The sequence below is a fragment of the Macrotis lagotis genome, chromosome 2 (assembly GCF_037893015.1).
Source record: "Macrotis lagotis isolate mMagLag1 chromosome 2, bilby.v1.9.chrom.fasta, whole genome shotgun sequence".
NCBI classification, from domain to species: domain Eukaryota; kingdom Metazoa; phylum Chordata; class Mammalia; order Peramelemorphia; family Peramelidae; genus Macrotis; species Macrotis lagotis.
In genome coordinates, this window is record NC_133659.1 from 239866577 (window position 1) to 239885489 (window position 18913).

Here is an 18913-nt window from a genome sequence, read left to right on the forward strand (position 1 = left end):
AGGGCTTGGAATATAATATACCAGAAGGCAAAAGAGCTTGGAATGCAACCAAGAATCAACCACCCAGCAAGGCTGAATGTCCTCTTCCAGGGGAAAAAGATGGACTTTCAATGAACCAGGGGAATTTCAAATGTTCCTGTTGGAATGGCCAGAGCTGAACAGGAGGTTTGATCTTCAGATACAGGACTCAAGTGAAGCATAGATATTGGAGAAGAGGGGGGAAAATATGAGGGACTTAATGAGGATGAACTGCATGTATTCCTGCACAGAAAAATGACACTGATAATACTCATATGAACTTTCTCAGTTAATAGAGCAGGTAGAGGGAGCTTTTATAGTTGAAGCACAGGAGAAAGCTGAATTTAAAGATAAAATATGGTGTAAAAATGGAATCAATAGAAAAAAGGGAAATGTAATGGGAGAAAGAAAAAGGAGAGGGGAATAGGCCAAGATATTTCATATAATAAGATTTTTTTTTATTACAATGAGCTATTGCAATGATATGGAATGGGGGAAGGCGAGGGGGAATGAGGGAATCTTCACTCTCATCAGAGGTGGCTAGGAGAGGAAACAGCATATATACTCAATGGGGTATAGGTATCTGGAGTAAGGAGGGCAGGGGACAGGGGGAAGGGGGGGATGTGAGTGATGGAGGAGAGGATGGACCATGGGGGGAGAGTGGTCAGATATAACATTTTCTTTTTTACTTCTTGCAAGGGGCTGGGATTGGAAGGCTTGTCCGGGACCATAGGGCCAGGTGGATGCTGGGCCTAAGGGGTGCTATGGGGGCTCAGGGCTTCTTGGCCCCAGGACTAGGGATCTGTCTGCTGCGCCACTCAGCTACCCTACAGCAGAGTCAGAGTGAAAGGAAGAGAGAAAATGTAGTACATGGTAGTGGAGAAATAAGAAAGGAGGGAGTTGCGATCAGCAATGGCAATGGTGGAAAAATATGGAAGTAACTTTTGTGATGGACTTATCATAAAGAATGTAATCCACCCATGACAGAGTTGTTGGTGTTGGAACAAAGACTCAAGCACATTTTTTATTATTATTATTTTGGTGGGGTGCAGGGCAAATGGGGCTGGGTGGCCTGCCTAGGGCTGCATAGCAGGGTGATCATTGGGTGTCTGGGGCCGGATTTGGACCCGGGTGCTCCTGGCTCAAGGGCCAATGCTCTGTCTGCCACCCAGCCACCCCTACTATTATTACTATTTTATTTTATTTTGGGTCTTTTTTTTCTTTTTTTTTTTTGGTTTTTTTGCAGGGCAGTGGGGTTCAGGTGGCTTGCATGTCACACAGCTGGGTGATTGTTGGGTGTATGGAGCCGGATGTAGGCTCGGGTGCTCCTGGCTCCAAGGCTGGTGTTCTGTCCATGAACCACCTGGCCATACCTACAATTATTATTTTTTTTAATTTTAATTTTTTTCTCTCCCCTTTATGCTCAAGCAAGTCTATATTTATGGGGGGAGGGGTATTTTGTTTACTCTTAAACAAGAATATTTTATTATGTAAAAAAATTATTTGTACAAAATGAGAATAAATATTAAAGAAAAAAAAGAAAAAAAAAAAAGAACTGAATGCCCTGAAAATTAGAATTGGTCAGACAATGACTCAAGAAAACAAGAAACAAAACTAAAAGCCTGAAAAGAGAAAAGGAGAAATAGTATCAAAAACAACTGACTTAGAAAAGAGGAGAAATAATTAAGAATTACTGAACTACCTATCAGAAAATCAAAAATTATCAGGAAAAAACAAGTCTGATTATAACTGAAGATTGCCTGAACTATTAGGACCACAATGGAAGCAATTTACTACTTACTTCCAGAATGAAATCTTCAAAATGAAAGCTCTCAAGCACATCATAGCCAAAATCCAGAGCTTCCAGGAAGCACAAATAAGGGGGAAATAAACAGACATTTAAGAACAGAAAAACAGTGACAAAAGAAAAAAAGATAGACAGGTTTGTCTAATTGAAAGGGAATATGTCAGGATGAATTTTTTACATGTTAATGGGAAATTAAAAAATAAATGTTCTCTCAGAACCCTAAAATCTTAGTCATAGAGAAAAGTTAAAAAAGCAGTTCTGTGGATGGTTCTGTTCTGTTTTAATGATTTTAGAAAACAAAAACAGGGGGTGGGGGGAAGACTGTAAGGAAAGGAGAAATACGGTGAAAGGAATTAAGCATCATAGAAGCACATAAGATGAAGAGGAAAAGGTGTGTCTTGGGGTAGGGGGATAGGTATCTCATGAACTTCACTTTCATCTAAATCAGATAAAGGAAAAATGAACACAATTGTAAATGCTAACACACACACACACACATATACATACAGACCTTGGCATAAGAAAACATTAAACTACAAATGGAAATAAAAAGCAAGAACAAGGTAGTGGTCTAAGACAGGTTTGGTAAGGGACTAGTCATATGGGCAGTGCAAACTCAAATGTTTCAGGGTAATCATGAAGAGTAAAAATCTATGTCCATGGGTGAGGTTGGGGAAAGGAAGAGATAAAAGAGAAGAAAGAAACTGATTCACTTATAAAATCCTAAATTCCAAGCAAATTAACCTCTTTTCTACCTCCTAATTTGTAAAGAAGGAACAAAGAGATGAAAAAGTACAAGGAACTGAGGGAAATTCTTAATCAAAAGTCACAATTGTCCATGTGAATAGAATGAATTCAATCATGAAAGAAAATAGATTGGAGGGGCGGCTAGGTGGTGAAGTGGATAAAGCATGGGCCCTGGAGTCAGGAGTACCTGGGTTCAAATCTGGTCTCTCAGACACTTAATAATTACCTAGCCGTGTGGCCTTGGGTAAGCCATTTAACCCCATTTGCCTTGGAAAAAAAAGAAAAAAAACCTAAAAAAAATAGATTGGAAAGACGAATCTGAAAATATGTTGTTTATAAGAACAATGTTTAAAACAGATCCAATGTAGATTTAAAATAAGGGACTGGAAAAAATCTATTATGCTTCAAATGAACTTAAAAAAAGCAGGGTGGCAGGGCAACTAGGTGGTGCAGTGGATAGAGCACTGCCCTGGAGTCAGGAAGACCTAAGTTAAAATACAACTTCAGACACTTAATAATTAATTACCTAGCTGTGTGACCTTGGGCAAGTCACTTAACCCCATTGCCTTACAAAAACCTAACCAAAAAAAAAGCAGGGTGGCAATCATGATTTCAAATAAAGAAAAAAATTTTAAAAATAAACTAGGAACTAATATCCTCAAAAGCTACAATAGTCGGGGGGGGGGGGGGGGCTTACGATATCCTTTCAGACCTATACAAATCTAATCAAAAAGAAAGAAGTTCAACTTTATAGAACCTTAAGAAAACTAGAGATGAAAGATCTCAGATGGTTATTAAGAGAAATAGGAAATAATCTTATATTTCTTAGATGTGTTTTTGGGGATTAAAGATCTCACTAAAAATGTAGAGAAACAGAAAAACTAAAATACACCATTTATTAATTAAAATGCAACAAAATTACATTTAATAAGAGAAACTTCAAGAAAGAATTTAAAAGTAATTGGAGATTAGAGTAATTCTAAAAAAAGTGACTAGAACAACAAATCAGAAAACCAAAAATTTTATTGAAGAAGATGAAAACAATGAGACAATAAACCAAAATTTATAGGATATAGCCAAAGCAGTTCTCAGGTGAAATTTATATCTCTATAAACATTTTCATAAAAAGATTAGGCATTGAATTTTAAAAATTTTGAACAATAAGAAATTAAAGAACCCCAACCAAATAACAAAGTAAAAATTATAAAAATTAAAGATTTTTTAAAAAGTGAAAGCAAAAAGACCATTGAATTAATAAAGAAAAGAATGAATAAAAAGTAATAAATAACTAACCTATTTTTTTTAAAGACAGAAAAACCAACTTGTTCTTGTCAAAAACGAAAAAGGAGAATTTATATTGGCTGAAGAGGAAATAAAAGAAATTATCAGAAATTATGTTTAATTATATGCTAACAAAACTTAACTTAGATAAAACAGATGTAATGCAACTGGTAGTCTCCTTTTCCATTTTTTTTCATTATTACTCTTGAAATTCTTGACCTTTTAAAAATATGAAATTCATTATATTTTTGTAGCTTAAAAAAAGTCCTTTTCTTTGATATTGAAAAGAGATAGGTGACCTGAGTTCAAATGTGACCTCAAATATTAGCTGTATGACCCTGGGCAAAGTCACTTAGCCTCTGTTTGCCTTCATTCATTGGAGAAAGAAATGGCAATCTCCAAAATCTTTGCCAAGAAAACACTACAGACTGTGTTGGAGAGGGATGGTCCACAGGATCACCAAGAGTGGGACATGACTGAACAAACACAACAAAACCGAAAGCAGACATATGTCTTACAGCCCCTTTTCAATAAGACCAAACTGAAACTAAGGATGCCTATTATGACGAAAACAAGTTAGTATAGTCCTAGAAGTGAGCCATATAGCAATAGGGAAAAAAAAAGAAATGAAAAAATAAACATAGGCAAAAGAAATTATCTTTTTTGTGGATGATATAACACTATACTTAAGAGAACTGTAGAGAGATAACTCAAAAAGTAACTGAAATACTGAATAACTTCAACAAGGTTATAGGAAATAAGACAAACCCAAAGATGTCTTCAGTATTCCTATATATTACCAACAAAATCCAGGAACAAAAGCTAAAAATTCTATTCCAAATAACTACAAAAGCTATAGAAAATATCTATATCTATACATATATAGATTTAGGGAGGGATAATCCTCTAAGAATCATTCAAAGATTATACACTAAAACTATAAAACTTCTTTGTAGAAATATAGACTTAAATAATTGGAAAAATGTTAATTGCTCATGGGTAAGTCATGTCAATATAAAAAATATTAATGCCTAAATTAGTTTACTTTTTCAAGGCTATACCAACTTACAAAAGGAATATTTTCTAGAGCTAGGAAAAAAATAGCAAAATTCGATAGAATTTGAAAGGCAATAATAAAAAATGGGAAGGAACCTATCATCAGATTTCAAACTGTACTACAATTTAGTAATCATTAAAATGATGTATCATATTGGATAAACTTAAAGGTGTCAATCAGTAGAAAACTCAGAAAACTAAAATTTATTATGCTCCTACTAGGAACCCACATAAAATGCTAATCGCTAATGTTACAGATGCAAACAACTATGCACAAGCAAGAGGGATACGGGTTAAATTGGAGATAATCTCAAAGGGAAGGCATTTAGATTAAGGGGAAACCAGAAAAGGCTTCTTGTGAAAAGTAAAAATTTAGCTGAGACTTGAAAGAAAGGAGGGAAACTAGAGGCACTGATGAGGTGGGAGAGTATGCCAAGGGGCACAACCAGTGAAAACACTGGAATGTGAAGAAAAACAGGCTAGTGTCAATGAATCACAAAGTAGAGGGGAGTAAAATAACTAGAAAAGTAAGAAGCACCTGGTTTGACTTTGAAAATCAAAGAGATGATTTTATATTTTCTCTTAAAGATAATTTACTAAAAGAGGGTAATGTAGTTAGACCTTCAGTTTTAGAAAAATCAGTTTGTCAGGTTTGTCAGACAAGAGGAATTGGAATGGGGGAAAAAAAAGTAAAGCAGGGCACCCAATCAGGATGCTATTGCAATAATCAGAAGGGAGGTGATGAGGGCCTGCACTTACTTTATGTACTCACCTGGCTCCAGTCACCAATGATCTCTTAATGACCAAATCAAATGGCATCTTCTCCTTCTTGACCTCTCTGCAGCTGCTAACACTATCAATCACCCTCTTCTTGATATGCTCTTCTCTCTAGGTTTTTGTGATACCACTGCCTACTTATTTGGACCAATTCTTCTCAGTCATTTTTTTTAGTTTTTTTTTTAAATTTAAGGCAATGGGGTTAAGTGACTTGCCCAAGGTCACACAGCTAGGCAATTATTAAGTGTCTGAGGCTGCATTTGAACTCAGGACCTCCTGACTCCAGGGCTGGTGCTCTAGCCACTGCGTCACCTAGCTGCCCACTCTTGCCAATTAATAGTGGATATCTACCAAGGCCCACTTCTTTTTTTCCCCTCTATTTCATTTTGCCTGATCTCATTAGCTCCCATAAATTCAATGATCATTTCTATACTGAGAGTCTCAAATTTACCTTTCTAGCCCTAATCTCATTACTGAACTCCAGACTTGAATCTCCAATTATCCAAAATGAATATCCCACAGGTAACTTAAACTCAATACATTATCTATAACTTAGCTCATTATCTTTCTTCTCAAACTCTCCTCCTTTCCCTCTCTTATTCCAATCATTCTTTCAATCACTCACCCAGGCTCAAAACTAGGCATCATCCTCAAATCTTTACTCTCTCACCACCAAATTCTGCTGATTCTGTCTTCAAACATATCTCATGTGTCCCTTCTCTCCTCTGATACTGTCACTACCCTGATATATACCTCATAGTACAGCTATTTCAACTGCCTTTTGGTTAACGACTGATTAGAGTCTCTCTCCCTACTCTAGTTAATTCTCAACTCAATTGGCAATCTAATATTCCTAAAGTGTAGATCTGACCATTTTATTCTTCTACTCAATAAATTTCCTAATACCTACAAGATCAAATACAAAATTCTGTTTAGCTTTTCAAAGTCCTTCATAACCTGCCCCTGCCTCACCTTCCTAGTCTTTTCATACTTTACTCACCTCCACATAAACCTATGATTTAGTGACACCAGACTGCACTTTTCTTCAGGCAAGAGATTGGCATTCACATAGAATCTACTCCCAAGGCATATAGTTTCACTTGTTTACTCCCATTCCTGGGACACTTTCCCACCTTAACTCTGCCTCTTAGTTTCTTTTGGTTTTTCCTCAAGTCTCATCCTCCTACAAGACTTTCCCAGTCGTCTTTAATCTTAGTGCTTTCCCTTAGTTGATTATTTCCAATTTATTCTGTACATATTTATAGTTCTTTATTCATAGTTGTTTGCATGTTGTTCCCCCCATTAGACTGAAAGTAAGAATGTTTTTTTGCCTTTCTTTGTTTCCCCCAAATTTGCAAAATGCCTGGCATACAGTGGATACTTAAATGAATGCTTGTTAATTAACAGATGTTATAAAAAAAATCCAATAATAAAGTTACCAGATTCCATGACTTCCTAAACATTTAGTAAAGACAGAACTGGGAACAAGCTGAGCCTTGAATATGTATATGATCATTGACATTTTTCTACTTTCTATAAGAAGTCAAGATCAGAGTACTGTGAAGAGAAACAAAATTTAGAGAAAACTGGACAGGATGACGTGGTAGTTCCATTCTGATGCCTTAATCAAAATATGGAGTTGCCTGGAGCTGATGAATATTGTGTCTGCAGAGTATAAGTTTAGGCATATTTTATCAGGTAGGAAAAATTTTGAGATGTGGTTCCTTCAGGGTTTGTTGTACAAGTTAAGTGTGGTGGAATTCTAGAATTCTGAGGTAAAAGATATTCTATAACAAAAACAGAATTTCAGTTTTCACTTTTTCTCTCCCCTTCCTTTCCATTTCCCTTTGGACACATTTCATAAATAGCTACCTAGGCTTTCAAAGGAACTACGGCCTACTCAATTAAAATCTGGAGAGGCAACAGATTCAAGACAGTAAGGAAATAAGGGTTATTAGGACAGAAAACTGATAATAGACTAGAAAATGGTTCTGCTGGGAATAGATTAAAACATGTTGGCCCAGACTGCCCAAGTAAATCCCAAATATGACCACTCTTCAACTGATAACATCTTTTTAATGTAATTTTTTAAATACTAAACTTAACACCAAATAAAATGAACATTTCCAGTTTACTGATGGAAAACCCTATTTTATTTGGAATCCTCCCTCAGACACTAGCTGTGACCTGGGCAAGGAACTTAATTTTTTTGAGTTTCAGATTTCTGAACTATCAAATTAGGAACTTATACTCAGTGACTTCCAGATCTAAATTTTATGATCCTTTGACCCATATATAGAACAGGAAAGATTGTAAACTATATTACATACATGTTGTACTTTAAAATGCATAATAAATTCAATATGTAATCTTCAAAACTGTTCTACTTGTCAGTGTTTCCTTCTCAATTTCCTTCTATTCTTTTCTGCTTCAAAGACAACTCTTGTTTTTGGCAAAAGAAAAAATAACATATACAACAAATTTCTATGTTAACAGTATCTGAAATGTCTAACTCTGCTCATTTATACTGTACATTTGCATGCTGACTTCCCCATGAAAATGTGAGCTCCTTGAGGTCAAGGGCTGTTTCTGCCTTTTTTTTTTTATTTCCTGTATCCTGAGAGTGTGGTATATAGTAAGCAAAATGCTTATTGCCACTTGACTGTCATGCTAAGTGCTAACAAGGCCTTTCCTCAATTTTACTTATCTCTGCCTTGAAGTCCAAAGACATCTCTTCAAATGGCCATAGAACACTAATTTAATTTTATACTGCCTCCCCCAATTATTCCTGTGAGCCTACTGACACTCCCCTTAGTGTCACTTGCAAATCAGTGAATATTTCTGTCACCTCAACATATGTATTTGCAAGTATCTATGTACATACATATAAATGTTTATATATATATATATGTCATAAATACATATAATCCCAAAAATTACACTTCTACTTTTTTAAACTTTAAAGACTTGTGCATACAAATATAGGTAATAATATCATATATATATATATATATATATCTCACCTACTTCCCAGGATTGTTGTAAGATTAGATAATATTTATAAAGTGCTTTATAAATACGCCACTGTCATTATGCTAGTACTAGGTATTTGGGTATTTGACTCAGAGACAGAAAGAATTTAGTTTAAATCCAGCCTCAAACACTCACAAACTTGTATGACTTTAAAGTCACTTCTTACTGGGATAACAAAAGCATCTACCTCACAGATTGGTGGTGAGAGAAGCATATGTAAAATGTTTTGCAATCCGTAAATATCAGGCTAAGCTATTATGATGCTTATTTCCTTTGAAGATCCCAAATTCATTTCCCGTTTCCTCGCACTCTGCATCGCCCCCCCCCATCTAGGCTTTCCCAGGGGGTTGAATAATCTAATAAAAAATACCATTTCCCCGATCTCATATTGTACGAGAACTCTACTCCCCTCCTTCTTTGACTAGACTCCTTCCCACCTGGGATCCAGGCACGACTTTCTTAGGATCACTTATTCTTTTCAGGAAACTGCTTGGTTTGGGGGTACAGAGGAGGGACTGAACCCTAAAATTCCTCCAGTGCCTTCGGCCCAACTCCAAGTGCTCAGGGGGATCCCCGAGGCGCTCTAAGACCTCCCCCAGAGCAGAGGCTTCACCTGCGGACGCCGGAGGCAGGTCGGGGCTGGCCACAGGTGGGGAATGGGGGGGGGCTACGGGTGGGATGAGGGAACCTGCGAGGGAAGGAAAGACAACAGGTGGCAACAGCCGGCGATTTCGCAGTCTCCCACCTCCGTCTGGCTTTCCCACCACGGAACTCAGGCGGCTCCAGGACGTTCCAGCTTGACTCTCACCGAACAAGCGGGGAGAGTGGATGCCGCAAGCTAAGATTTTTAAGGTGGAGAGGTGGAAGAGCTTCCGATATGCGCATGTCAAGTCTTTCACCCCGCCCCCCCGGCAACTAACAAAAACTACAAATCCCAGCGTACCCCGTCATGCCGTAGTCATAGCTTTTAGTATTTATGAGCGCGCCTGATTATAATTGGGATAGTTCTTTTGACTTTATGGCTTCTCTCTCTGCCCAGGGATAGATAATATTGTCCTGTTTCTTTCCCAAATCCTGATGCTAATTCTACTAATTTCATTTTTATTTTTAAACGAATCACTGATTGCTAGGGTTCCACTCTTTAGCAGCCGAAGGACCCTGTCCTAAGCCCGCCCCCTCCGAATTCGTATTGGCCATTGGATGGAGGTTGCCTCGATCGAGGGCGGTTCAAATACCTTATCTTCCAATGGGAGGAGGCACTGAGGCCACGTTCCTTCATTGGAAAGAATCTGCCAAGTGGTGATGGTTACTTTCGATTGGATCGGGGCAAATTGGGACGAAAGAAGGAAGACTGTGCGCAGGTGCGACCCGCGAGGCTACGGTGGGCGAGAAGGACTAAGGAATGACGTGATACCTTCCACCCCTTCCGGACTCTTAATTTGGCTAGGGCGCCGGGGAAACGGGATAAGAGTGATGAAGCCCAATCGTCCCATTTTAGGGAAAGCCGAAGGCAATCTTTTGGCCATTTCAGCAGGTTTTTTTTTCCCTCAGCTGCACTTCTCTGCTAAGAGAGTCTGTGACACCTTAGCACCCATCTTATTCTAGTAACAGGCCTTTCGTAGGGGACGTGGGCCATTCACTCCTCTTATTTCCGCTTCCCAGTCTTCTCCCGCCCCCCCTAGTCGAAGGGCTCGATGTGTGTATGTAAAACGGTTGATAATTCATGATTTGGTCATTTAGGGAGGCGCCCACCCCTTCTGGGAAGCAGCTACGTGCCTCTCTTTGTGGGAAGAATACATAATAAGCTAAGAAACTGGTTTTGCAGTCCCGAGCCGCGGGTGAGTGGTAGCTCCCAGCACGTGTAGCGCTAAGAAGCGCGAGACTGATAGGTCGATCGCGCAGGCGTGACTACGAAGAGGAAAGAGGCGGGGTAGAGAGGCCTCAGGGCTAGAAGCCAGGCGGAGGCCGCAGACGTTCAGGCCCCGGAGCCGGGACGGGGGGTAAAGAAGCTCTTCCCTTCGGCTCTACGCCGGCGGTTGGTGGGCGTGCGCGAAGGATTCGGGTGGGGGGGAGATCGTTGCGAAGGAAACGGGGTGCCACTTGGAAGCGGTGGTGCCCTTTTTTAAAAGCCTGTAGCCGTTAAGTTGGTTCCGTCCCCGGTGGAGGCACCACGGGGGGGGGGCGTGGAGCCGAGTGCGCACGCGCAGTGTGTCGGCCGCGCGCGTTGGGCGGGGTGGAGCACAGGGCGCAGGCGCTGTTGCTGGCTTGCGGCCGGGCGCGCGGGCGGCTTGTTTTGGTCTCGCGCGGGTTAGTGGAGACGCGAGAGAACAGAGGAGTGGGGTTACGCGCGCACTGGGAGAAGGGGCGGGGAGAAAGCAGGGGAGAGGGAGGAGTGGAGGCCCCCCTGATCTCCCTAGTTAGCCTAATCGGGGGAGGGGGGAAGAGATGATCGAGATGGCAGCTGAGAAGGAGCCGTTCCTCGTGCCGGCCCCGCCGCCGCCCCCCCTCAAGGCTGATGCCAGTGGGGGGGGTGGCACGCTGGTGCAGCCCCACCGGGAGGCCTCCTCCGGGGAGCTTGGTGGCGGGACAGCTCAGGGACCAAACCCACGAATGCCCACAGTGCCAGGCAGGGACGACTTCGCGGCCCCGGCCCCTTCTTGGGCCGGCCAGAAGGCGCAGCGAAGTGGCGACCCGGTGGCACGGGGGGAGGAGGCCCACCAGTCCGAAGCTCCGGGAGAGGCCCCTCCCCCTAACGTGGAGGAGGAGCGAAAGGGGTGGGGCGGGGCCGAGCTGGGGCCCCCCGCACCCCCAAGGCAGCGCAATGGCTTCCAGCCCCATAGGCCTCCTGGGGGGGGCGGGAGCAAGAGGAGGAATAGCTGTAATGTGGGTGGCTTCAAGCATCCAGCTTTCAAGAGGCGTAGGCGAATTAACTCGGACTGCGACCCAGTCTTGCCCTCCAATTTTCTCTTGGGGGGAAATATCTTCGATCCTTTGAATCTGAATAGCCTCCTGGACGAGGAGGTAAGTCGAGCACTCAATGCAGAGACTCCCAAGTCTTCCCCGCTGCCTGCTAAGGGGAGGGACCCAGTGGAAATCCTCATTCCTAAGGACATCACTGACCCACTCAGCCTCAACGTGTGCACTGATGAGGCCCAAGTAGTTCGAGCCTCGCCACTCAAGACTGGCAGAAAGCGACACCGACACCGTGGACAGCACCACCAGCAACATGCTGGCGGGCCTGGGGGGAATGATCCCACCTCCTCTGCACTTCCCCCAACTTCCATCACCCCCTCCCTGCATGGAGAAGCAACCCCTCAGCAGCTGCAACAGCGACAAAGGTCCCAAGGCCGAGATGGCCCCCAGCCTTATGAACTGAACACTGCCATCAACTGCAGGGATGAAGTAGTGTCCCCCCTTCTGCCTGCCCCACAGGACCCCCCAGGCACTCATTCGGCTTCTTCAGTTGCCTCAACTACACCTGCTCCCTTGTCTAACTCCCGCCACCGGAAACGTCGGAGGACTTCCAGCAAGTCTGAATCGGGTGCCAGAGCTGGTGGCCAGGGCCCTAAGGAGAAAGTTCGGGCGAGAGGGGGAGGCCGCCATTATGACCACCCTCTGCCTGCAGCTGGTTTCAAGAAGCAACAGAGTAAGTTCCAGTATGGGAACTACTGCAAGTACTATGGTTATCGAAACCCAAATTGTGAGGATGGGAGGCTTCGGGTGATGAGGCCCGAATGGTTTCAGGGACGTGATGTACTGGACTTAGGCTGCAACGTAGGCCACCTGACCTTAAGTATTGCTTGCAAGTGGGGCCCTGCTCGAGTAGTGGGGGTAGACATCGATGCTCGCCTCATACACTCTGCTCGACAGAACATCCGACATTATCTATCTGAGGAACTTCGTCTCGCACCCCAGCCACCTGAAGGAGCCCAAGGACCAGATGGTGATAAGGGAACTACCACCACCCGAAAGAAGAGCTGCTTCCCAGCCTCGTTGACTGCCAGTCGGGGCCCCATTGCTGCACCCCAAGTGCCTCTGGATGGGGCTGATGCCTCCATATTTCCTAACAATGTTGTCTTCATCACGGTAAGGAGATCTACTAGCTGTTGGGAGTCAGGGATATTTTTGAAGATTTGTTTACTGTGTCAGGAGGAGGGAGGGAGGAGAGGCAATTATGGCTAGGACAGAACTCTGCTTATTCTCTATTATCCAGAACTGCAACTTAGGAACTCACTTTGATTTTATTGATTTTATTTTTTTTTTAATTTTTTTTAGGTTTTTTTTTTTCCTAGGCAATGGGGTTAAGTGGCTTGCCCAAGGCCACACAGCTAGGTAATTATTGTCTGAGGTCAAATTTGAACTCAGGCACTCCTAACTCCCAAGAGCCAGTGCTCTATCCACTGCGCCACCTAGCTGCCCCTCAGGAATTCACTTTGAAAGTGGACTAGGGCCTTGACTTCTTACTATATGCCACCTTTTCCATGAATTTAAAGTGCTTGCTTACAGGGCTATAATCCTTTTCCCTGTTACACCCTTGAGTTGTCTGCTCAGCAGAAGAGAATTATTCCATTGAGTTCTTTAGACTGACAATCTTAACTGCAGAGTTAACCCCAGGAACATACTCAGATGACAGCCATCTAATGTTTTTCAGGTTAGATGGACCATGGCCCTCTTCTGCTGTAGACTTCTGTCTCTACAGCCCTTCTAGAAAACTAGAAACCTGAAGTCAACTTTTCTCTTTTAGTGTGTTACTTTGACTGTTATTAGTCAGAAAACATGTGGATTACCCAAGACTAGAACCAAAAAAACAAAAAAGTTATAGGGAAAGATTTTTAGGGTCTTATGGATTTAGCCCTAGAAAGAACCTTTGAGATCCAAAGGTCCAACCCCTTAGTTTTACAGATGAAATTAAAGTAAAGAGCCTTGCACATGGTCACATAGGTAATTTAAGTATAGGACCTGGATCTTCCAGTTCAATATCTTTTATGTAATAGGGTGATGAGTTTGGTGGGGAATCAGAGCTAAGGACAGGGTTAGGCCTTGGGGGCAGCATTTTTTTTTTAATATTCATTTGATCTGGACATTTAAGTGCATAGTGTCTGCCAGGCACCAGTGATGTAAAGATGTATTGAACAGTCCTTGCACTCACAAAGTTTATATTCCCCTGAGTTGTGTTAAAATTTAACACAGAAGAAAACTCAGAACAAGACTTGGGGCTGGGAGCAGAGAGGGTGTGGAGGGACTGCCCAAAGACCTCAGTGAGGTAATGCTATTTTGCTCCAGGGAAATTGGTGTGGGAGAGAAGTACAGCAACCAGATCATGACTGAATACTAGGGCTTTTGCTCAGCAATGACCTTGACCATCTCTCAGTTAACTAATCAATTTGTCCATGATTCAGCCTTCTCCCTACTGTCTAGGCTCTTGTGCTTTCTCTTCAAACAGAATGAGCCAGAGTTGCTCTAGCAACTAGGCAAACTCAGTAAGCTTGTTTGGGAAGTGTTTGAAAGGAAGAACTATAGGTTAAAACCTGCTTTTGATCATTTGGATCTACATAGTGGTATAAGATAATGGGGAATACTCATTTCCCTTTGCTAACCTTTATCTAAAAAAAAACCCACTTGCCTTCTCAGGGTAATTATGTGTTAGATCGAGATGAACTGGTAGAGGCCCAAGCTCCTGAGTATGATGTGGTGCTCTGTCTCAGCCTCACTAAATGGGTACATCTGAATTGGGGTGATGAGGGATTGAAGAGAATGTTTCGGAGAATCTACCGACACCTACGACCTGGAGGCATTCTGGTTTTAGAACCCCAGCCTTGGTCATCCTATGGCAAGAGGAAGACACTTACAGTAAGTTGGGCCCTAGGGGAAGGTGAAAGGGATCATTCTTATCAAGTGGGGGGGGGTGGAAGGGGAGATAATTGGTTAAATGGGGCTCTGGTTAAAATTAGTGTAGTGGGAGGGAAGAATTGGACTAAATAAGTTAAAAAGCACTAAATGCTTGGGAATATACAGATAATAATCTTGTAATAAACTTGTAATTATTCCTAGGAAACTATCTACAAGAATTATTATCGAATTCAGCTGAAACCTGAGCAGTTCAGTTCATATCTGACATCTCCTGAGGTTGGCTTCTCCAGCTATGAGCTTGTGGCCACACCCCACAACTCTTCCAAAGGTGAGACCCAGGCTAGCCATTTTAGTTTGTTTTGGGGGGTGGGGGTGGAGGGGTGAAGGGTGGTAGAAAGCATCTTCCCAGATTGGCTAAGGAAGAGTAGAAATTAAGGGGAGGGCTTTGTAGCATTCACTTGGCACTATTTGCCTTTCCTACTTGTGGGTTATAGGCGATTGATCAATTGACCAATTTTGTACCTCAGTTCCCATATTTTCTCTATTCTTTATTTCTTCCCTACAGGCTTTCAGCGTCCTGTGTATCTGTTCCACAAGGCTAATTCCCCTAGCCACTGAGGATCCCTTCCAGGACAATGATAAGAGGCTGTTCTGTGTTACCAAGGACCTGTGCGGGGTGGTGGAAAGAAGTTCTACCCACGGCTTGCTCCTCTTCCCAATACCTAATTTGTTTTCCTGCCAGTATCTTTGAGAAGGAGCCTGCCAACCTCCAGCACTTAAGCATTGGGCACAATTGGATCATAAACCCTTGCTTTTAGTAAGGGAGCTGGGTATCCAAATTTCATTTGCTCTGAGCCTTCCCTTTCTGTCTCTTCCCTACCCACCCCTTGGATTCAGCCCCTGGTGGGCACCCTGGCCACGTTTCAGTGGACCAATTTAGGATGGGTATCACCAGATGCTGCAGAAGTCCTCTCTAGATGGTCCTTGTGTGATGGGGGGGGAGAGGGTTTGGCGTGAAAGCAGCACAATAAAACCTGATATTGAACAGTGACTCCTAACTTAAATTTTTTGTTTATATTTGAGCTGAAAAGTCAGTAACTACTATATCCCCTTTGCATATGATATGTTAGAGATGTGATGATGGATTTTGTTTTAAGTCAGGGTAAGCTCTACACTACTTTCAGTTCTTTACCTTTTCCCTGGAAAGTTCAAACCCATACTCTATATGGGAATAGTACTAAGAGAAACTCCAAGAGCTGTTCTTAGGTGTTTATGAGGTCTTGCTAAAATTCCCAACCTTTCTCAAATCCTCAGGGGAAAAAAAAGAGTTCACTTATCAAAAAACTTTTATTTCTATAAAATTCGACGGGTAATTCCAACATGGACATCCTCCCTCCCAGAAGAAAAATAAGTGAAGACATTCAATTATGTATCCCACCGTCTAAGAGTTTGATGCATGAGGAAGGTATCCTCTGCAGGACAGGTTGTTGGTCTTAGCTTCAAGAGAGGAAACCCTTCAAGTATTAAGTGTGGAGACTCATAGGCCAGTGATTGGCGATCACATAAGATGCTTAGTTCTGGACCTGCAGCAGGAATCTGTTTGGGGTTGGAGTACAAACAGGCACAACAGCAGATTAAGTTTTACAGCAGTCAAAAGCAAGCCAGAATTGGTCAGAACCACCAAAATAAGTGTGTCCTCTTTCCCTGCTCCACTCCACCCCAAACAAACCTTGTGGATGGGAACCTGAGGCTGTGGTGGAAGCAAGGCCAGTCTTTCCATCAACGCAGCATTCAACACTTGCTCATTTGGAACCTGCAGGCTCACCAGGTCTCGAAATAGCCGTTGGGATCTAGGCATGTTTAACCCTGTTGGGAAAAGGTGGTGCGCCTGCTGGGGGTAGGAGTCAGAACCGCCCTGGGCCCAACAAAGCCTATCCCTGGGTGGGGGGTCACCACCAGTCCCACTTAATTACCCTCGGATATGTTTTCCTCCATCTCACAGCGACTTTGGAAGGAACTTTTCAACTGCTCCTCTGCGGCCTTCAGGGCATCAAATTGCCCCAGGACACTGAGCTCCCTTAGAGACTCTAGCTGCTGCCCTATGGCGAGGGTGCTTTGAAGCCCCGGGGCTGCGAGCTGTGGTAAGCTTTCACACTTCTCCAACTGCTCATCTCGGGGTTGCTTCTCCCATGGTGGGGACTGACAAGGGGACGCTAGGTGGAAGCGAACCTGGAGAGAGACGGACTGGTGATGTGGCATGAGCCAGTGGCCTAAGTGAAGATGAGGACGGGAGGGACATGAACATTTCTGCTGAACAGGTAAGTGTACGCCCAAGCTATGGAGACCAAGGAAAAGCAGGACGTAAGAGGCAAAGGATGAGGGGCTGCCCGGGACAGAAGGGGGGGACCCAGGTGAGGCAGGAATAAGAGAACCAGAGGCAAAGCCTCCTCACCTGGCGCTCTCTTTGCCGTCCTCTCAGCCCCCTGGCCCTGGCTCCCCCCACCAGGAGGATGGAGCTGGGCGGCTCGGAGCGGCTCGGGCCAGGGCTCGGGCTCAGACTCAGGTCCAGGCTGGGTTCGGGCCCAGGTTTGGAGGCAAAACGCTCGGGTTCTACTCCTGGAGCCTCCACGGTCCAACCCTCCCTCGAGGGCCCCCCGAACCTCTTCTTGCCCCGACTCGGCATCATCCCGTAACTGGCAACGGAGAAGAGCCGGAGCAGACGGGGCGATGGCAGCGCCCGGGCCCGCGGGGCCGCGGCGGAGCCCCCGAATCCGTTAGCGCCCCGGCGCGTCCCTTGAGCTTGGGCTTTAGCCACCAGGTTCCCTCCCGGGAGCGACTCGGACCCTCCCTGGGGCGGGCCCGCAGCGCTTCGCGGCCAATCCGGACTCGTCCCGGGCTCCACGCAAAGCCCGAGGGGGCGAGGAGGCGGGGCGCAGCGGCCGATTGGCTTCCCGCGGCGCCCGTCTCAGTGACGTCACGCCAACGCTCGGCGTGCCCGGGGGCGAGGCGCGCCCCGAGCACCTTTGTGCCACTGGAACCTCGCGGCTAGCGGTGCTCGCTAACCCGGCTCTTCGTCTCTGCTCTCCCACTCGTGCAAGGGAGAGAGGTGGAAAAGCCTCTGGCCCTCACGGGCTCCAGGCCTGCCAGAGCTTCTGAACCTCGAGTGACCAGCTAGTCCGCATAGACAAGTGGCACCCTCCTCGACCCTTAAATCTGTTGGATCTCTTTTCTAGGAACCAAAGTCCGTTTGCCTTATCGTTCCACACGACCGCATTTTAGAATCGCCCCATCCCAATACATTCATTACATACAGGCACTTGGAATCATTACAGTGATCTCTGACGTGTAAAACACTTCGGTCTTTTATCTCATTTAATTTTCACAATGATCCTGTAAGGTAGAAATCATAATTAGTCATTTTAAGGATGAGAAAAAGAGGTTCGGTGTAAGTAGAGCCAATTCACACAGCTAGTTAGTTTCAGAGGAGACCTTCACAGCCAGCTTTCACCTCATTTCCAGTTTCGACATTTCATTTCACCACTTTCACCACTGCCTCTTCCTATGGAGCATGACTTGTAGATACTGGATCCTCTTGTATTTTACTGAATCTTTTGCCCAAGTTTCAGTTTTTTCCATAATAGAGTTACTCCAGGAATATATCTTGATATATTCAGAGTATATAGCTCATATCCAGGTTTCTCCAATTGAGTAAATGGACTCTCTAGCCACATAAAAGTGCTAAAGATACTACATTCATAGTGAATGCAGAGCAAGCCTTTATGTCACCCACCAGAAAATGTTCAAGATGCAAAGGATTTAAAGGAGCCCATGAAAAGCTCCAGAGATATATAAGGCTGTCAAAAAGTTCATCAGATCTAGAAGAGAACTTGAATTTTCTATCCTGACAGTGCATAGAATTCCATTTCCTACAAAGAACCTGTCTTCTCCAAGGCTCATAGTGCTATCAATAATTTAATCCTCCCTAAGAAGGTAAATATACATTTTGTTGTCGTTCAGTCATTTTCCAATCATGGATGACTCTTCGTGACAAAGTGCCTAGACATAAAAGAACAGGAACGCTTCAGGAAAGAAACATGAACAAACACACCATAAATGTGCAAATATATGTACATGCAAATATAAATATCTGTGTAGCACATCCAGGTAGATATACATTCAGAGACAAACAGGCATGAAGGCACATGTGCAAGCACACACACACACATACATACACACACACAAACACAAACACACTCCACTTTACAGTCTACTCCCATGAAGTAACAGAAAAGAGAGAAACACTACTATTCTCTCCATTCATCCCAAACCAGAGACTCAGTAGCC

General features: G+C 43.6%; 3 protein-coding genes across 11 annotated transcripts in view; 1 reads left to right on the top strand and 2 right to left on the bottom strand.

Annotated features, from left to right (window-relative positions):
- Positions 1-10091, bottom strand: part of ZCWPW1 (zinc finger CW-type and PWWP domain containing 1) — a 77029-nt gene extending 66938 nt beyond the window's left edge. For 4 of the 9 annotated variants that reach the window (XM_074225314.1, XM_074225313.1, XM_074225310.1 and 1 more), the window contains exon 1: positions 9465-9554. The gene's annotated coding sequence lies outside the window, so the exon portion shown is untranslated. Of the gene's footprint in view, positions 1-9464; positions 9555-9954 lie in introns of those variants that run through there. The other 5 variants (XM_074225311.1, XM_074225307.1, XM_074225309.1 and 2 more) reach the window with 3 other exon arrangements.
- Positions 10082-16829, top strand: MEPCE (methylphosphate capping enzyme). Its single transcript, XM_074225299.1, has 4 exons — positions 10082-12805; positions 14351-14569; positions 14771-14897; positions 15135-16829. Exons 1-4 carry the CDS (start codon positions 11165-11167, stop codon positions 15185-15187), a joined length of 2040 nt encoding a protein of 679 aa, XP_074081400.1. The 5' UTR covers positions 10082-11164; the 3' UTR covers positions 15188-16829.
- PPP1R35 (protein phosphatase 1 regulatory subunit 35) lies at positions 15898-17440 on the bottom strand. The gene is made up of 4 exons (XM_074225315.1): positions 17022-17440; positions 16543-16798; positions 16299-16435; positions 15898-16165 (listed from the first exon to the last, which is right to left on the bottom strand). The coding sequence occupies exons 1-4, from the start codon at positions 17253-17255 to the stop codon at positions 15995-15997; spliced, it is 798 nt and encodes a 265-aa protein (XP_074081416.1). The 5' UTR covers positions 17256-17440; the 3' UTR covers positions 15898-15994.
- Positions 17441-18913: the final 1473 nt, after the last annotated feature.